Source organism: Synchytrium microbalum (genome assembly GCF_006535985.1).
Source record: "Synchytrium microbalum strain JEL517 chromosome Unknown SmJEL517_scf0013, whole genome shotgun sequence".
NCBI classification, from domain to species: Eukaryota; Fungi; Chytridiomycota; class Chytridiomycetes; order Synchytriales; family Synchytriaceae; genus Synchytrium; species Synchytrium microbalum.
The window spans coordinates 135,336-147,437 of record NW_022158362.1 but is presented as its reverse complement, the minus strand read 5'-3'; the positions used below and the strand labels follow the sequence as shown (position 1 = coordinate 147,437).

Below are 12,102 nucleotides of genomic sequence, written 5' to 3'. Positions count from 1 at the left end.
GTTTGTACTCCAAATATTCACAGGTCTATTCTACTGACTCCTTCATTTACAACAACGGTTGATCAACTGCTGCTACATCACAGAATCAACTACTTTACGAAATTCATGAGATCTCATGTATATTTCCGTCCGTTCTTCAATGGTCTGACTAGCTTCACTTTGTCAAGAGAAATCTTTCCCACTTCATCTTCGATCGTTTGCATGCTCTCCCCTATCCTTGCTACAACGTCAAGATTTTGCCATATGGTATACGTCGGGCTACGTAAAAATTGAGTCAGCATCACAATCCTCAAAATACCACAACTAGCTGGCTAGTACCTATTTCCAAATAATCCAAACCCAGACAGCAATCCGGCACCACTCAATAAAGTCATGAAATATGCTTCATCTCTTACCGCACGAACACCGGGAGAGATGGGACTCTAGAGCAGATCAAATCAAGTTAATCACAATGTTTTGCACGTCATAAAATGTTTCAGATTCTTACGCTGGACAGTAGCCAAGGCACAAATGCCACGACACAGCACAAACATAGCAACAACTGAATGGCGAACATGCAGTAGGCCATGCGAACACCATAGGAAGTCAAGGATACTGTGACTCCAGCGACATTGCCAGATAAGATACAGCCTGATCCGTGAGATGAATACGTGCGCTAAGGAGAAGATGGATTCAGCATGTGGGCAGATTAAAAGTAGCCTTGTTACAACAGACATTGGAGCAACTGATTGTATACCTGTATTCCTCCTCGAATGAGAATGGAGAGCTAAAAACGCAACGAGAAGGTAAATAAGTTGTACTTTTCGGTTAAGTGGTCCGTGACATACTAAAGTTTCAATTCCCGCTTCGACTAGATTGGCGTTTATAGACCTAAAAGGCCAACAACAATGAGCAAAATACTTAACATTTTGAGATTTGACGACACTGTACTTGCATTAAATCAGCGCTTGTCCACCTAACACGAGCATCAAAATTAATACACTTTCAAACTTTGCAGGGCATGATCCAATTAAACCACAAGCTTCAAGCACTTACCAGAGGACTGGCGACAAAGCACCCGGTATAGTCGGTTGCAAATTAAGAGCAGATAATGGTCCATGCATAATTGCCATCATGGCTTGATATAACCACGTAACGTTTGCTGGTCCAAGTATTTCAGTTACCGATGCTGCCTGCATCGCACTCGAAGCGGAGCTACCGTCAGACATGTACGTCATTTGTAACGTAGCAAACTGATGCTCAAAGAGGGTGGAACTGCACACCATCGACAACTGCAAGAGGTTTGGTGACGAATACGAGCGTTAGAACACGTAATGATTTAACCTTATTTCATCAGTCCAGATTGATAAGTTCTGCAAACGCACCTGTGACGAATTGGCACCACCACAGACAGGAAATCCGGTCATTGTAGACGTGATATACACGGCGGTATCATCGTGCTCCACCAAGGAGATAAGCGAAAGAGCTCCTTGAGTCACTTGCCCGTGGTAGAGCGAGTAAAATGCTGCTACATTTGAGGCAGTCACATTGGCACGAGTAAATCCTGATGTACTGGCAGGGAAACAATCACAACTGGTGCTGATGGTTGTAACGAAACCCGGTCCTGTGACAGTTTCGGACGACGAGAGGGCGGCGTAGATTTGAGGGCTTACGAAACTACGAGGGTGGTGGATGTGATGAGCGTCATGAATTGAAGAATGAATTGAGCTGTTCTATACCACCTCGTAGTAACGTTGACTCCAGCCACTTCTGAGCGCATCACTCCCAGACCTGCGTAGAGTAGTGCGTGAGTGCTCATGTTTCATGTCATGTATTTTGCTTGAAGGTTAAACAACTGGAACCAAACCCAACGATGGCATACCACTTCCAAACACCAACTCAGCTAAGCCCTGTTCATAAGCAAAAGTGGGGTATTCACGATCACTTAAGATTCCGTCTTGATTGTAGACGATGCAATCAACCGATCCTGACGTCTGAGTTATCTCCTTGTACGAAATCGATGTGGCCGTTATAACCGTTGTAAGCTTGAAAATTTCTGCCAGCATCCAAGCCAAAGAGAGTCTAGACAGAAACTTTCGAGCTCGGGAGTTCAAACTGAGGTTGGAGCAGAACTGCCACTTGGAAAATGTCGACGCCTGAGCGAATCCACAGATGGCCAACGAATATCCTTGTGGAGACACAAACAACCTCCCAAAGAAAATGGCCAGAGCGTCATCCATAGCCAGGATGGTGACGAGGTTGGAAATCAAAAGACAGATTTCCACCACTACCGGCCCAAAAGTTTCAACGGCCCTCGACGAAAGTTGGACTGGAAGCCCCACAGACAACATAATTGTGAGCCACAAGAGACCAGAATTGATGACAAGTGCAAGGATGCAGTTTTTCATAGCCAGTAATTTCATAAAGAGTGTTTCACATATCTCTTGGGCGTTGGTAGATGTAGTAAATGAGCTCCTGCTCGCCGATTGACTCAAAAAGCCCGGCGTGACAACCGAAGCAATATGATGGTAGATCTGAGACGTCTCTCTGTTGGGTATTTCATCTTGATCATTGGCCCTTTCAGGGCAAGTAGAACCACTGTCATCATTTGGAGTGGCTCGCACTGGCGGCACTGCCATAGAGAAATGGTGATGATCGGGCGCATCTTGCTCGGCAAACGATATGCATGAATGAGAAACTGCCTTCAACTTGAGTCGAGATTGCACAAGAGAGGCACGGCGTGGTAATGTCAATCGCTCCTCATCTTGGCCATCCGCAGTATTCTTCAGCGAGGACCCTCGTATAGCAGCTCTGAGAGGCTTCACATCATCAGGTATAGCTATTGCAGAGTTATTTGACTGTGGTTTGACTTCTGTGCTCGTTGCGTTCTCGAGTTTGATACCCACTATTTAGATGCGTTGAGCAGCATACGATAAAGCGAGTATAGGATGAAACAAAATTCCATACCATGTTCAGTCGAGGCCAAATTCATTTTCCGACTTATTGTTTTTCGTTCAAGAACCCCCCAGTGAGCTTGTGGGTTTTGGCAGACCACACTCGGAGAGACCACACTCGGAGATTTAAAATTTAGGTGCCAAGGCGGCGTTCGGCAGGTTCTCGCCGAAAGTCGATCGTGCATTGTCCGTGAAGTGCTATAAGCAACTCGCAAGTGCAGTCGCGTTGTTCTAAGTGAATGAAATATTTTGTCAAGGACGCAAAATGAGGCTGCTTTGATCAGACAGACCTTCATGTGCTATTTATTATTCAGATCGTTTCATTTTTGCATGTTATTGAATACTTGGTTAGATATGCATTGTCTATGATTGCAGTTGGCCAACCACATCGACGAAGAATCAGCTCCAATATTCATCTCGACCTTCTAGTTGAACCTTCTGCCATTCTTGAGCGCTCGAACATGCTTAGGTCTGTCGATTACTATTGTTCCGATCTCTGCTTCAAGAGTTGAAATTCCTTCCCCGATCCTTGCAACGAGGTCCAGACTCTGCCATAACGAGTATGTTGGAGAATTTCCTATTTTCAAAGCAACAATCAGCGGCTGCTTTTGTTCATTTCTACTTGATTCACTTCAGTTTGAACTCACCAAAATTGACCATATCGGCAGTCAAGTGAGGCGATTTGGTGAGCAAGGTAGTGAAATACGCCTCCTCCCGCACAAATCTCACACCGGGTCCGATTGGAACCTGGAAAAAGAATGATTACTTTGACGACATACACTTCCAAAAACAGTGAGGCGCAGGCCTTACGTTAGAAAGTAACCAAGGCAAGAATGCGACGATACATATAATCAGCAAGAACAGCTGTATTGCAAATAGAGCAATAGCAATGTCAACCCCCTGTGGCTGCATACGTACACGGACCTTGTCGACAACTCCCTTATTGAGAGGCTGTCGTGAAAATTAGAAATTAGAGGCAACATCGATGAAATGCAGAAATCGACCTAAGTGATGGCACCTACACAAGAGTTGCCATGCGAGTTGTAGGTTCTTTGAATACCAGCTCTTAGGAACATGACAAATAGAGTCTGTAAAACGGACATTGTGAGAATCCCAATGAATTCAATCTTTGCACTTCGCGTGTGCATACCTCCATTCCAGCTTCTAAAAGGTTTGCATCTAGACTCATCAAGTCCGACGACGTCCACCTACGGTTTGAATTTAAATCAATAAAATGTTTTGAGGTCGGTTTCAAAACTAAAGGTACCAGAGTAGAGGTGATAGGGCTCCAGGTATCGTAGGTCTGAAATTTAAAGAAGTCAAGGTTCCGCCAAGTATTGCCTTCATAGCCTGAGCTACCCAATTTATATCTGCTGGTTCTCCAAGCTCTCGAATTGACACAGCACGAGTTGCTACACTTGCCGTATAGCCATCTGTATTTTGGTGGAACCGTTGCAAAGTCAGTCAAATCGGGTTTGTGGCGCGAGTCAAGATTTTCATGACAACGTACCAGTCATGAATTCCACTACAACTGTTGCCATAGTATGGTCCGAAAGAGTAGTAACACATATCTCTGCGTATTGGTTATCTGTTGCACCGCCGCATAAGTGCCACCCGGGAGAAAATACTGACGTTACGGTGACCGCCGTCGTGGTGTTTTCGACAAGTGAAACGAGTCCCGTTATCCGATTTGTTGACATATTTGAATACTGGGCATAAGCTGAGGTGATGCTGCCAGCAGTCATTCCGGATAAAGCAAACCCAGTTGGAGAAGCAGCAAAACAGTCACAGCTAGTGGAGATGTTCGTTGCAAATCCATCCCCGACCATAGTTTCACCCGATGCCACATTTCCAAGCATCTGAAATGGGCCAACATAAACTGTTCAACGACGGTTTTATCAAAATAGAGACCAAATCAAACACACCTGTGGAGATACTACTGATGTAGTGATATTGACGCCGCCCACTTCAGAACGAAGAACTCCCAATCCCGAACCAAACACGAGTTCTAAGAATTGGTTGTGTTAGTTATCGCGTTGCAAAAAAACCCCAAATAAGAATAAAGCACCTGCGAGGCCTTGAGTATAATCCACAGTCGGATACGTGCGGTCAGATTGGTCTCCTGGGATCTGTTCAAAGGTTATGCAGTCTACTAGACCATCATCTTGTCTGATAACTTCCAAAACGCTACAAAAATATATTAGACACGACCTCAACACTCTAACTACTTGCGTCACTTACAGAGATGTGGCAGCAATAACGGTTGTGAGCTTTAGGGCTTCTGCCAGAGCGAATAGCAAAGAAAGTCTAGACAAAAACTTTCGACACTTGGAACTCAAGCTCAGATTGTTACAGAAACTCCATTTTGACACAGCTCCGGCTAATTGCAAGCATTGATGTCAACATATGTACAAGAGGGTGCGCTCTGTAATGAAGTCAGCATACCTTGTGCAAATCCGCACACAGCTAGAGAATAACCAGCTTTGCTGATGAATAGATAACTAGGAGTACGTTTTAAATAAGCTTAGACTACCCAGTTTCGGGTCTACTAATATAAACTTGAATTTTTCATAAAGCATACCCATAATACGCGGCGGCGGCGTCATTCATTGCTGTAATTGTTAATACGTTGGTGAGAAGCAAACTGATTTCAACAACGACAGGTCCAATGGTTCCCATCAGGTCATATCCAATAGGAAGAACAAGTCCAGTTCCCATATTGACGGCAACCCATAGCAGCAGTAAATTCAAAGCTATAGCCAAAATGAGAAATTTCATCTCCATGAGCTTTAGCACCAAAGTTTCCGAAAGTTCACGGGCGTTTCCATTTCTGGTATTGAAGGAAGAGCGTGATGATCCTCTGTGTGTTGAACAATGAACGATGTTAGCAAAGTGCCCGCCCCATCAACACGGACTCAACAATCCACGTAGGTAGCAAACAATGTCCAAATCTCAGGAAATCCATCACGTTACCTAGAAGCAAAATTCTTGCCGAATTCTTTGGCAAAGTTGGTAGGGACAATCTCTGCCATTGACGAAGGAATACTACGCTCATCAGACTCATTGATTCTGTTGATATTGTTGTTACCATCATCCACCTCAATTGCGATACGTGAGATCGGGTTGCGTTCCATACTTCTGGCATTTTGGTTGCGTTCCATACTTCTGGCATTTTCGTCTTGCTTGTTCCATCTAACGTTACCACCACTTTCATCGGCGTCATCATTGGCATCATCGTCAATGGCTCCATTAGCAAAGATCATATTACTCAGGTTCTTCTTCAAATCTTGAGCTATACTACCCCTCCGAGATGTTTGTGCTGGAGATGACTCCCTTCGAAGACCGGAGGAGGTTCTTCGGTCATTAGAATTTAATCCGTCAAAGTGAGCATTCCCAGTATTGGGATTCATTGCGGTTCTCAACAGCGAAAATAAGATGGAACCGGTGACAATCAGAAGTTGCTTAGCTAGTTAGCGTCCAAAGATTCCGCCAGGCACTGGTTCGAAAAGAGGCCATTCATAAGATTCAACGCAGCAATCCTTAGCCTCGCTTCCCTATTAAAATAAACTTCCGACAGTTAGATTTTGGGTAAATTTAAATATTTTGGCAACGGGGCAAACAAGGACATAATGTGTGCGCAGAAATGACACAGCGTGAGACATCAAATCTATTTCAAATTCTACGTGGAAGTTATATCTGGTAGTTTCTTACCGCAAGCAACTGAACTCAGCGATATAATGTGATCTGCGTCAATAATAACGAGTATCGCGTTAGACCGCGTAACGAACGAATCGAACAGAATCTTCCAAGAATTTCTTTTGGCCATCCTGATACGAAATGCTTCGCTATCAAACAGTTCAAACTCAATTGAATCGTCTGCCTTTCTTGAAGGGGACGGTTTGCTGAAAATGGCGAAAGGCCTTCGGCATTGTTATAATTTTGGTCGCCATTTTTTTTGGATTGAGCGAGATCTGTGACTGGTTTTGATCCCGATATCAATTGATTTCCAGAATTTTGTAGTCTTATAAATTCGAAATAATTTTTTTAAGCATATGTCAATCACCCTCAAAACCTCCTCAAGTCAACCCTGGTTTAATCTTCTAGCCGGAATCTTGTTTTATTCTCCGTCCATGCCAGACGATATGTGAATGCGTAGATGGCGACCCCTCATAGCTCATGAGTTCTCTAGTTCGACACTTGCATAAGAGTTCTAGGTAGCTGGAGTGCAACTGTTGGTAAGGCGAAAAGCTAAACGCAAGGGCTTCGAATACAGCGACAAGCATGGCAACTACCGAGCGATCTTACGAGTCTTGCTCATCTCATCACACTTTTAGGGGATTAGCCCTGCATAGCCTGCTACAGTCACAGCTGTAGAATTTAGTGCCGCAAACCTCTAGTAAACGCCAACGGGGTACGATCAGCCCCAGTTATCCCCCTACTTATTCCAATTGATACTTGATGTACTCGATTCGAACGATGAATCACGAACTCGAGAAAAGCACAAAAGTTGATGAAAGAAGCTATATGTATATGATTTTTCTTATCAATTGGCAACAACCTCACCGGAATCTCCTTCCGTTCTTGAAGGCCCGAACATGTTTAGGAACGTCTATCACAATTGTTCCTATCTCTTGATCAAGCGTCGATAATCCTTCACCAATACGTGCAATGATGTCGAGACTCTGCCATAACGAGTACGTGGGCGAGTTTCCTGTACGATTGATTTAAAGTGCGAAGGTTAGTTAGTATTGCACTGCTATTCTCTAAATACCGAGGGAAGTGCTTTCTGCAGATTAAACAACTCACCAAAGTTGACCATATCGGCCGTCAAGTGCGGTGAGTTTGCCAGCAGTGTCGTAAAGTATTCCGATTCTCGAACAAACCTGACACCAGGTCCAATAGGAACCTAGTGCAAACATGATTACTTGAAGGACAAACGGTCAAAAAAGTGAGGACAAGGGCCTTACGTCCGAGAGCAACCAGGGCAAGAATGCGATTATGCACATAAACAGCAAGATCAGTTGTATGACAACCTGCACTTGAGCAACACTAGCTCCATAGGATTGCAAGAAAATTTTGCTCTGTGAGTCCAGGGCCTTGTTAAGAGGACTTTTTTTGGCGTAAAAGTTAGCAAAACGCAAAGAAACCAAAAACAATTCTTAGTTTTCTTTGTGTTTGCCATACCAAGAGTTGCCGTGCTGCCCATATGTCCTCAGCATGCCTCCTCGAAGAAGTACAGCCATCATCGTCTGTTTGAGGTTGGAAAGGGTTGGCATTTAGCGTCAATACCCAAAATCAGCAATACTAACCTCCACTCCGGCCTCCAGTAAATTCGCATCGATACCTAACGAAAGAAGCCGATGGAGAGTTAGCACTAATATTTAATACCAATGGTACGTCAAAACTGTAAATCTTAGTGAAAACTGACCCATTCCGTCTGAAGAACCCCAGCCTAATGGCGGAAAGCGTTCGGAGAATGCAAGTTAGAAAAACATTTTCAGTAGGAACTAGTCACTCCGTCTTACCAAGCATAGAATTAATCTGTGAAGCCACAGTTGGTCTTAGATTCATGTCAGAGATAGTGCCGCCTAAAATTGTCTTCATGGCAGTGGCAACCCAAGTAAGATCTGCGGGAAGACCAACTTCGAGGATGGAGACTGCCCTTAATGTAACAGAGTTGATACTACCATCTAGTTTCAAAAATATTCAATACTTCGCATCACTTTCAAGGACAACAGCATCTATTTGTGGTAATACCAGTCATAAATTCATTGAGGACTGTTGCTTGGTGGTGATCACTGAATGTAGAAACACATATTTCGGCGTATTGTGTATCGTTAGCTCCCCCACAGACTCTCCATCCAGCAGACAGTATTGAGGTGACCGTAACAGTTGAATCATTGCTTTCAACAAGCGAACTCATTCCAAGAATCTTCTGAGAAGCGAGGCTCTGGTAGTGCGAAAGCATTGTGGCGATGTTTCCGGAAGTCATTCCGGATAAAGCAAATCCAGCGGTCGTAGCAGACCAACAGTCACAAGAAGTTGAGATGTTGGTGACGAATCCATCGCCTGGCAGGAAAATCAGTGTGAAAAAGAAAATGATGTAGCTCGAATACTTGTTGATAATTAGTAACTAACCGATCATAGTCTCTCCATCAATTACATTCCCCAGCATCTTTGCAACACCCAAATATCAGTTTACTCATCGAGCGCATCGAAAAAGCACATCAATACATACTTGTGGAGACATGATCGCTTGGGTGACATTAACGCCAGGGACTTCACTTCGAAGGACACCGACAGCAGCACCAAAAATGTTGTCGGTAACCCCCTGTATGTAATCAAGAGTTGGGAAGGTCCTATAAGATCACGGTTTTGTGTGAAATTGTCAAAAATTTCAGACGAGACAGAATATTAGCATCTCACCGATCCACTTGGTTTCCTTCAATCATTTCGAATGTAATACAATCCACCAATCCATCGTCTGCTCTAATAAATTCAAAAGCACTATGAAAAACCAAGTCAGTCAAAGGCACCGCGAAAGTCACAATCGACGTTTATGCTGCAGTAATCTCACAACGAGGTAGCTGTTATGACGGTCATTAACTTGAGTGCCTCAGCAAGAGCAAATAGTACGGACAATCGAGACAGGAATTTGCGGCACTTTGAGCTCAAGCTGAGATTGTTACAGAAACTCCATTTCGAAGATGCTCCCGCTTGGCTAAACCCACACACAGCTAACGAATATCCAGCCTTGCTAGCGAATAGATACCCAAAATATGCAGCCGCACCTAGTTCCATAGATTAAAATAATTCAAAATCATTTCGGTGTTGTAAGCTTAAAACCACAGTCTCAGGAAGGGAAAGACATTCGGATTACCGTCTTGCATAGCGTCCACAGTCAAGATGTTTGTCAATAATAACGCTGTTTCAACAAGGACTGGTCCGATGGTCTGGACAATCCCCCCGAGTGGTATTGTCAATCCAGTCGATCCCATACACAGAATTGCCCACAGTATAACTCCATTGGTAATGATGGCCAAGATCAGATACCGCATTTGTAAAAGCTTCAACACTAACGATTCCGACAACTAGAGAAGGACAAGGAGAACAATGAGCAAAGTATGCATTGATTAATCTCGATTGTGCCTTGCCTCTCTGGCATTAGCATTTCGCGAATTAAAAGAAGATCTAGAGGATCCTCGAGAAGCAGTAGCACCAGCAGCCAGTGGTGCGGCAGGTTCAGAGCTACAGTCTCGACTCGTTGATACGATGCGTCCTAGCTCAGCATCATCATCGTCGTCAACATCATCAGTATCATTGTTGCTTTTCTTGAAAGTTGCGTGTTCGTGTCTTGCAGCAGGTTTAGCTTTCAGTTTGGAGGATCTCACGCCCTCCTCTTCTGAAGACGCATCGTCGGCTTCATCATCAATAGCACCATTAGCGAATACAGCGGATACCAAATGGTTTTTGACCGTGGTGCTTGCTCTACGGACTGCCCGGAATGATTCAGATGAATCACGGCGAGTAGCAGCTGGAAATTTCGACACAGCTTCGATGTTGCGGTCTCCCATATTGGCTTCCCGACTTACTGGAAGCTCTAAACAGAACAGAAAATTTGAACAGCAAAAATGCCTGCAACCTTGAACGTAACCGGGGTCAAATGTGTTCTCCGAATAACTTCCGTCGCAGCAACGCGGCTTACGTGAATGCGTAGCAGCGATCTCTAGTACCCCATTGTCAAATTGGAAAGTATGAGAGCCTGGAGACTGTGTAGGATGACTCCGAGTGTCCTTGAAGGTGTTGGCCCACGCTGGCGAAAAAGTTATTACTCTGCCGCAAACCAACCAGAGGAGACGAAACGCAGACCAGGCATCAAGTTATTCAGGACATTATCTGAATTTGATTCTGTATGGTACTCCTGACTGTTCGCGAATACACTACAACGCAACCAATGCTTGATACTGAGATTTTGTATATTTGCAAGATGCGATGAACTACAGTACAGCTTAGCAACAAGCCATTCTCTTTATGAGTTCTGTGGCGTAGCAAGACCTCGTAAGGTGACATCGAAAACTACCTCCTCGATCTATCGGGAGGTGCTTGTTAGGAGTTTGATTGCGAATCGGTTGGTGCAAGTTTGTAAGACGGTATACCTTCTTGATATCATACTTCATTGAATCGAAACGTTTTCGGAGAGAATCGTTCTTGAGGTTGAGCAATTGGAAGCCACTGTACAATTCAGTGACGAATTTTGAAATCCTAAGGTTGGTTTCAAAGTTGGACTTAGATCTCGAAGCTCCTTTAACGTAGAACATGCAGTTTTACCTCAATGGCCTGGAAAAGTTGCCATGCGTGACGCAATTCACTGCAAGACGCGCCTAAAGTCAAGAGATATTTGGGAAAACCAAGAAAGCCTCGGGCTACAACGTAGGACCCCTCTCTTACGAGTTCTCCAGTCATAGACACCATTCCAAGCAACAAGTCTTCAATAGGAATGTGGAAATGCGAGACGTCTCCTCGTAAACTGACTGGAACTAGAAGTAACCAAACAGTCAGCTATTCTTTGAATGCAAATTGCTTTCCCACTTTCTGCTCTCTGACCTCCAAGCATCGCTTCAATTTCCGGTATGGTAGCCAGACGTTCATGTTGCAGATAGATTGTTATAGCAGACAGAAATACAGCTAAGAAGAGCACAAAGTGTTAGCTGCACGTTCAACTGGCGATCTGTTAGCTTTTTTTGGCTCACCTTGTTGAAGTGTGTACATGAACATGACATTGTAACGATAATACTGATCTTCAGGTATCAAAGCACCCAGTTTCTGTATCTGAGGCCTCATGTCTGCGAATTTCTCTGCTGAGCTGTTGCCGATTTGAAGCATTGCTACAAAGCGCGACATGCATTCAGGTATTTACTTTAGTCATTGATTCCAAAAGCAGATATTGGGTGTCGTGCATCTTGTAGAGCTTACATGCTTCACTTGCAGATGAGTGAACTCCTTGAATGATTGCAGCTAAACGAAGACGATGTCAAAACTTGATGTCGTGGCAAACACGGAGCACAGACACAAATGCATGAAAGATAGAACAGATATAGATTTGAAAGAACTTACTCATTAATCGACACGTCTTTTCCCATTCTCGCACTTGAGCCCTAATGTTCTAATG

General features: G+C 44.1%; 4 protein-coding genes across 4 annotated transcripts; all 4 read right to left on the bottom strand.

Annotated features, from left to right (window-relative positions):
• Window positions 1-113: 113 nt before the first annotated feature.
• Window positions 114-2,971, bottom strand: SmJEL517_g02827 (uncharacterized protein; the record flags this gene model as incomplete). The annotated part of the gene is made up of 10 exons (XM_031168755.1): window positions 114-258; window positions 319-422; window positions 488-655; window positions 737-766; window positions 828-870; window positions 1,036-1,271; window positions 1,365-1,551; window positions 1,653-1,770; window positions 1,862-2,884; window positions 2,947-2,971. 10 exons carry the CDS (start codon window positions 2,969-2,971, stop codon window positions 114-116), a joined length of 2,079 nt encoding a protein of 692 aa, XP_031025195.1.
• Window positions 2,972-3,358: 387 nt separating this feature from the next.
• On the bottom strand, window positions 3,359-6,343 carry SmJEL517_g02826 (uncharacterized protein; the record flags this gene model as incomplete). The annotated part of the gene is made up of 13 exons (XM_031168754.1): window positions 3,359-3,510; window positions 3,581-3,680; window positions 3,744-3,884; window positions 3,956-4,021; window positions 4,084-4,141; window positions 4,201-4,366; window positions 4,444-4,792; window positions 4,859-4,941; window positions 5,002-5,120; window positions 5,175-5,313; window positions 5,379-5,434; window positions 5,515-5,793; window positions 5,907-6,343. The coding sequence occupies 13 exons, from the start codon at window positions 6,341-6,343 to the stop codon at window positions 3,359-3,361; spliced, it is 2,145 nt and encodes a 714-aa protein (XP_031025196.1).
• Window positions 6,344-7,492: 1,149 nt separating this feature from the next.
• Window positions 7,493-10,507, bottom strand: SmJEL517_g02825 (uncharacterized protein; the record flags this gene model as incomplete). Its single annotated transcript, XM_031168753.1, has 14 exons — window positions 7,493-7,644; window positions 7,740-7,839; window positions 7,901-8,042; window positions 8,118-8,182; window positions 8,243-8,277; window positions 8,362-8,385; window positions 8,459-8,623; window positions 8,691-9,002; window positions 9,072-9,108; window positions 9,172-9,292; window positions 9,360-9,440; window positions 9,511-9,724; window positions 9,814-10,008; window positions 10,153-10,507. The coding sequence occupies 14 exons, from the start codon at window positions 10,505-10,507 to the stop codon at window positions 7,493-7,495; spliced, it is 1,998 nt and encodes a 665-aa protein (XP_031025197.1).
• A 455-nt stretch (window positions 10,508-10,962) lies between these two features.
• Window positions 10,963-11,816, bottom strand: SmJEL517_g02824 (uncharacterized protein; the record flags this gene model as incomplete). The annotated part of the gene is made up of 6 exons (XM_031168752.1): window positions 10,963-11,022; window positions 11,090-11,195; window positions 11,262-11,314; window positions 11,382-11,470; window positions 11,538-11,618; window positions 11,684-11,816. The coding sequence occupies 6 exons, from the start codon at window positions 11,814-11,816 to the stop codon at window positions 10,963-10,965; spliced, it is 522 nt and encodes a 173-aa protein (XP_031025198.1).
• Window positions 11,817-12,102: the final 286 nt, after the last annotated feature.